The sequence below is a fragment of the Cariama cristata genome, unplaced genomic scaffold (assembly GCF_000690535.1).
Source record: "Cariama cristata isolate BGI_N322 unplaced genomic scaffold, ASM69053v1 scaffold5607, whole genome shotgun sequence".
In the NCBI taxonomy this organism is placed as follows: domain Eukaryota; kingdom Metazoa; phylum Chordata; class Aves; order Cariamiformes; family Cariamidae; genus Cariama; species Cariama cristata.
In genome coordinates this window covers 6,187-12,732 of record NW_009628217.1, presented here as the reverse complement: position 1 = coordinate 12,732, position 6,546 = coordinate 6,187, and the positions used below count along the sequence as shown (strand labels likewise).

At 37.2% G+C, this 6,546-nt stretch overlaps 1 protein-coding gene across 1 annotated transcript in view; it reads left to right on the top strand.

The window, feature by feature from the left end:
* ARHGEF7 (Rho guanine nucleotide exchange factor (GEF) 7) overlaps positions 1–5,283 on the top strand; it is a gene marked incomplete at its 5' end in the record, with an annotated part of 58,073 nt that extends 52,790 nt beyond the window's left edge. The window contains 3 exons of the mRNA XM_009704713.1: positions 1,048–1,147; positions 1,739–1,793; positions 4,373–5,283. Coding sequence (XP_009703015.1) covers positions 1,048–1,147; positions 1,739–1,793; positions 4,373–4,495 — 278 coding nt within the window. The remainder of the gene's footprint in view (positions 1–1,047; positions 1,148–1,738; positions 1,794–4,372) is intronic.
* Positions 5,284–6,546: the final 1,263 nt, after the last annotated feature.

The window sequence follows — 6,546 nt, the reverse complement described above, 5'->3', positions numbered from 1 at the left end:
ATTCCTGGTTAATGAAAGTTTGTTACAGTGGATTGGTAGGCAAGTGTGCCTTGTTTGTTAAAACTGATATCTTGGTTAAAATATGCAAAACTTTAATGCCTTACCTGCTGTGTTTGAATTCTGAACAAATGTTTAGACAGCAATTTATTTACAGACCTTCTTTAAAAAAAAAAAATTTTAATTTGTTGCAGCCTAATTAATGATGTTTCTAGAATACATACTTTATGTATGTGTGAGTGTATGCACATCTCTGAGCTGTAGGTTTTTCTATTCAGAGCTACTTTTTTAGAATCTATATGTATTATCTTGATGTTCTAAATTGTAATGATTGTGGAAAATGTTTTGAAGATGTTGGAATGTTTTGAGGTTTCATTGTCAAACCATTAAGTGCTTTTAAAAACATTTGTTAAATATAAAGTATGTATTTCATTTGGTAGGAATTTATTACAGGACTAAAAGGCTACCTGTAAGTGTATGTGTCTGTATACATGTGCACACACACACACAATTGTGTTTTGGGGGAAAGGGGCTTTCACTTCTCTCTTTTTTTTTCTTTTTTTTTTTTTCTTCCATCGCTGTATCATTTGATACCACTATTCTGCTCCTTACTGATAGAGTGATTGGTTTAGAGTAGAATTACTTCTTGGATTTGTATCAGTGTGAGATCAGAATCTGTCCTTGAGGCTGAAATTGCTGTTACTGAAACACATTCACGTTTGTCTCTTTCGGAGTCAGCGATGGTGAATTTGTGTAGCTTTTACTGATAGTTGAACGGTGCGCTGTTTGTTGAACAGTGTAGCATCCCCATCGATGACACAGGAGTTATAGCAGCAGCAGGATAGGAATGTCAGACAATTTTTTTGTTGCTGTAAGGCTGTGGTTTCAAATGTAAGAAATGTGTCGGTAACGTGCGTGTGTGGAGGGAAGGGGGAAATGGAAAGTGATACACCTTGGTCACACAGGTGATTCATGCAATGAATGAAATAATAATCTTTAAAATGCCCCAGCAATATTTGTTGCTCATTTTGTAATTTATTTTTACAACAGGTTCCCGTAAAGAATCAGCTCCTCAAGTCCTGCTTCCAGAAGAAGAAAAAATTATTGTAGAAGAAACTAAAAGTAATGGTCAGACTGTTATAGAAGAGAAGTAAGACAACATTTAATGAATGATGGATTAAACCAGTGAACTTTGCACTCTTCTTCCTCCTCCCATCTCCCATTGTAGTAGTGTGTGTATAGTATATTTGTCGTAGGGAGCAGAGCTGTTTGGAGTATGCTGCCAGTCCTTGAATGCAGTTGGCCTTCATTTAAATGCTTATAGTCTGGTTTCTTTGTATATGGTATGCAACTTATTTCTTCCATGCCGAGGAGCGATACGTTTTACTTGTAAATAGTTTTTCCAAGTGCTATAGGATTTCAATATTCAGTTGGTGTCATCTTTCTAGTTAGTGTGTGCCATCACTCTGGGGTTTTTTGTAAGGTGTATGCTGGAAATGAAATACAGTTCTGTACAGAAAGCTGTAATATAGAAACCATTATAGGTCCATATGTGCTTGAGGGAAGTTGGTAACAGATCCTTGCCTTACTGAATATAAAGACAGTTTTTTTAACACAAGTTTGGAATTAGCTGTTAGCTGTGGGTTTTCGTTTTTTTTAATGCATTTCATTTTGTTTAATAATAGATTTAGACGTGTTTCTGAAAACCGTTGTAACAAATCATCTTCTTTTTTCATTTTAGAAGCCTTGTTGACACAGTATATGCATTAAAGGATGAAGTACAGGAGTTAAGACAGGTTGGTAACTTGCTACATTTATAGCAACATGGAGAATGGAAAGATGACTTATTATAAAAATAAATATGGCTTGTAAGTTGATTCACTTTGACAGGAATGAACTGGGATTTTTGGGCTAGATTAACTTTTAAAAGTGAAACATAGCAATTTGACAAAAAACACCCTCTGTTGTGGTTACTGTCAGTCCTTGGAGCCCCAACCTTTGAGAATAGTGTTAAGTATCCTCCCTCTGAGGTGACTTAGTAAGCTACGTGTCATTTATTTTTGGACGTTACGACTTGTGAAATGTTGAAAGCGTTAAGCAAATTCAGTTCTGCTGTATCACTGGCAAAATCAACTTAGAGAGACTGAGAAATAGTATTTGCTCTAGAATGTATAATTCTAGTAGTATAAATGTCTGGATCTATTTAGGTCTTTGCTTCAGTAACCTGAACACCTCTTACAAATCGGTTCTTGAAACCTCTCATTTCCAGAGATGAGAGTCCTTTTCAGTGTCTATCATGTGGATTTATTTTTAATGAGGGCTTCAGGTTAGCTTAGGGTGCTGCTTTGTCACATGGGGGAATTGTGCAAGATCTCACCTGAGCTGCTGGTATGGAAGTTGCAGCTGATGTTTAAAGTATCCAAAATGAGGTGTTTAAAATATCTTTTTCTTGTCAGGACACAGCCTTTTAAACCATGTTAATGCTGCTGCACGTAGTCATTGCTTAATGCGTAGGCGAAAAAGCATTGGATTATCCTCGCTCTCCGATGTGTGAATTTGCTAACTGACCTTAACAGTTCTGACTCAGGAAGCTGGATAAAATCTCCTGTTAATGTAAAATGGATTTGTATTCAAATTATTTTAGATTTTGGACTACAAATGTGAATCTGTATTTTTTTCCTATCTGTAAGCATGCCCAGTATTTCTAAGGATGTGCGTGTTCCTTGAAATAGAATGGCTGATGTCTTAAATACTTAAATTCTGCTGGTTTTAACATATAAAGCATGTGTATCCCAGGTTTGATACAAATTTTGATAGTCTTTTTAAAAATACAATTCACGTAGTACAAGTTGCAATAATAACCCACTAATATTCCCATGGCCTGGCTGCTTTTGTACAAAGGATGAACGTGCTGCCTTGCTGAGGCCCCGCAGATCTCTGTGGGACCCTAAACAAAAAGTCATCTTCTCCTGAACCTCAAGCAACAGCGCTCTCCTCTCTCTGGTGCCTTTCCAAATAGATGGTCTCCTCAGAATCTTGCATCTTCCAAAGCCAAGACCTGTTAAAGCCTGAGTTCGTTTTCTTGTGTGTGGGGAATCTCAGTTTAGGAGCACGTATGGGTCTGCTGCTGTGATGTTGCCAACTGGAGAAGTCACGGAAATAATCTGAGCTGGGAAGGTCCCAAGTGGCCAAGGGCTTTATGGATAAAGGCTCTCGGGGGTACCTAGTGCGTGGGTTGGTGTGGACAGACACCCATTGGTGAGAGGTACCAGGCGAAGCGGGATCCTTCCCGTAGCACCTTCCATAGGTTACTCGTGGCTGTTGCTTCACAGGCGCTGTGCTTGAATAGTACAGTCCTGAACTGGCAGTAAATAAATAAATGGAAGGAAATGGAGTCTATGCCTACAAGGGAAGGATGAAATCTCTGCGTTTCTGAACCGACTTGAGGAGGGAATGGAGTTAATGAGGCAGCAGCTGTTGGTCTCGTCCTGTTTCTAGAAATGTCTGTAAGTGACAGCTGATGGGAGTCCAGTGGGATCCCGGGGACTGCAGAACTGTATTTGTTAAACACCCATAGGCTTGTTGTCTTGAGGCCTTAATAGAATGTTGTCTTATCTTCTGGTTGCTTCCCTACTGTTGCTAGCATCACCAGGGCCTGTACGGGATTAGACAGTGTAAGCATGACTGTGGTTCGGTCAGTGACACCCTTGCGGTCCTGTTGTTCGTGGTATGTCAGTGTCGGCTGATGGCACGAAATACTGAGAACTGACGCACGCATTGAAGTACGTGCAGAGTGGTGGTGGTCCTTCAAATCCAGACTCCTCTTAGGCTGTTGGTAGTCACCGGTCTGGTTTAAAACGTAGTCACAAAACACTTTCAAGAGAATGTAGTGGTTTTCAAGATACTCCTTTCAACTATTTACTTTGCTAATGAAGCAAGTTAATTTGCGTTAAGTTTTAAGCAGCTTTTCTGAGATTGTGAAGCTAGTTATAATCACAGGAGGCTCTTAGAGGGGATATTTACTGTACTTACTGCTGCATTTACCTTCTCCGTTAACAACAAATATATTCTACTCTTCATTGATCAAGTTTGAGCAGAAGAATTCAAGATTATTGGCCATCTGTTACTAGCACTTGCATTATAAAGGACCCCTAAGTATAAATAGGAAAGAGCTCCGTTTCCATTTGGTGGTTTTTGTTGTGTTGGGTGAAGTAACTGTGTGTGACTTGTGAAATTTTAATAGAAGGTTTTGCTTTTGAACAGCTAATAGCAGTCTTAATGAGAAGAGCCTTCAGAATTTGTAATTGACAGTTGTATGTATGGGCAGAAAAGATCTGTTAAACAAACCAGTAATATTTCTGTCTCTATTAAACAGGATAACAAAAAGATGAAGAAATCATTAGAAGAAGAACAAAGAGCTCGCAAGGACTTGGAGAAGCTTGTTAGAAAAGTTCTAAAGAACATGAATGATCCATCTTGGGATGAAACCAACTTATAACTAGGTTTTTTTTTTTTTCTTTCTATTGAAAGACCAGTTGTAAAACTGAGCTGGGAAGCCTTCTGACATTAGTCAGTGTTGCATCAAGAGCACTACAAAACAGGATTTAACTGGATCTAGTGATTTCTTGCTCTGAACATATAGAAACAGTCAAGCCATTTACTGAAGCAATCTGTACTTTAAGTCTGGAGACCATGGATCCTGAACTCTACTAAACTTAATTTGTTTGCATCTAAATTACCTCATTTTGCAGAAAGTGCAGCACCTGACTAAAAGTCCATGTTTTTCAGTGGCTTTTTAATTAAATATATATTTTTCTTGTAAATATCTGTAATTTTGAATGCATATGTGATTGATGTATCAGGGCTGATATGTTATTTTTTTTCTCTTGTTATTACAATGGTCACGAGTGTTAGAAATGACGGCAGTACTGTCTTACCTAAGAAAGGTCAGAGTTCTTTGTGGATAATTATGGATTTCTTCCAAATTACCCACTCATCACACATGCAAATTTAAAAACCCGTTTTTTCTTTTGACCACTGTATTTAAATCCCTCACCGTTATTTATGTCTGTGCATACATTTTTGAACAGTTTACAATTCTTTAAGAACAGTATTAAAATACAGAAAATCGTTTCTTGACAGTAGAAGCAATTTTTAACAAAACCAACGCCCATGATTTATGTTCACGTACACTTGTTTGGCAGACTAAATCTGTTGTGTTTTTGGCCACCAAAAGACTGATGTACTTGCCTGCTTTTTATGACTGTGATTTTTAGGTGTTTATGTACTACATTTTCTATTGTTGTGCTTAAACATTCATATGGCTGATAATTTAATAGATCATACAGTTTGTTAAAGCAAAAAACCCCAATCTGATCCAGAATTTTGCAAATAAATTGTTGCTATTTATATTTTATGGTCACAACAATTAAATTTTAGCTAACCTTTGTGCTTAGGACACGTGGGCTAGCCCAAACTTCATTCAGAGCTTTGTTTTTATACCACTATGTAAGACTCTGTTTGGAATTCCCAGACTGTGGAAGCAGTCATTCCTTTCCCACCAGGTTTTCTCAGCGTGATGCTGGTTTCTGTCCTACTAGGGCTTAAATGGAAACAAATCTGGAAATAAGATTATTTTTTTTTAAAAAAAAATCATACTGTAATTCATAATTTGCACTGCTGACAGATTTGAAAATACATAAATGAACATTTATTCCCTAGTCTGATGGGTGCAATTACTGCAATCTTTTCTTGTATTTAAAATAGGAGATGCTACATCACTGCAAACGGTGAGCTTTGGTTGGAGCACTTAAAATACGAATCCCATGAAAGCTCATTGTAAGTGTTTCACTGATTTCAGCAAACTTTGTTTCAAACTCCAGATGGTGCAGTTTTCAGAGGGGTGGTTCTTCAGCTGACAGTCAGAAGTGCAGGTATAGCACAGACCCAAGTTGCACTTTGTCATCCTGATTTTCTAGTGCCCTTTAACGCCTGTTGAATTTAATGCTTGGACTTGAGCAAATGCTTGTATGAACTTTAACGAGTTGGAGCTAGGATGATGAGGCTGGTAAGAATTGTCACGCACATTTTAAATCTCAAAATCTATTTTTAAAGCTATCCACTTTTCTCAGCCAAGAACAGCTTTTTTTTTAAATAGGAAAGAATGTCAGTGATTACATACTTGAGAAACAATTCTGTGGGAATGGATGCTTAAGAATTTGAATAGACGGTTAGTTGTCTGATGTAAAAAGCTGAACATATTTGTAGTGATTTTAATTTGTGTTCCTACAACTTAAAAATGTTTTCCTTTAATTCTAAAGGAGGAGACTGGATAAGAAAACTAAAGACGTCTGCAGTATCAGAGTTACATATATTCACAGAACTTAAAACTTATTGTAATTCTTGATACCAAAATCTTTTCCTGTTTGCAGTTGCACAAAAATGTGGACTGACATTTATATTTATCTTCATATTTAGAAAATACTCGTGCTAAAAACTAGGTGATACTAAACCCTGCAAATTCATAGCATCTCAGCTAAATTTAGATTT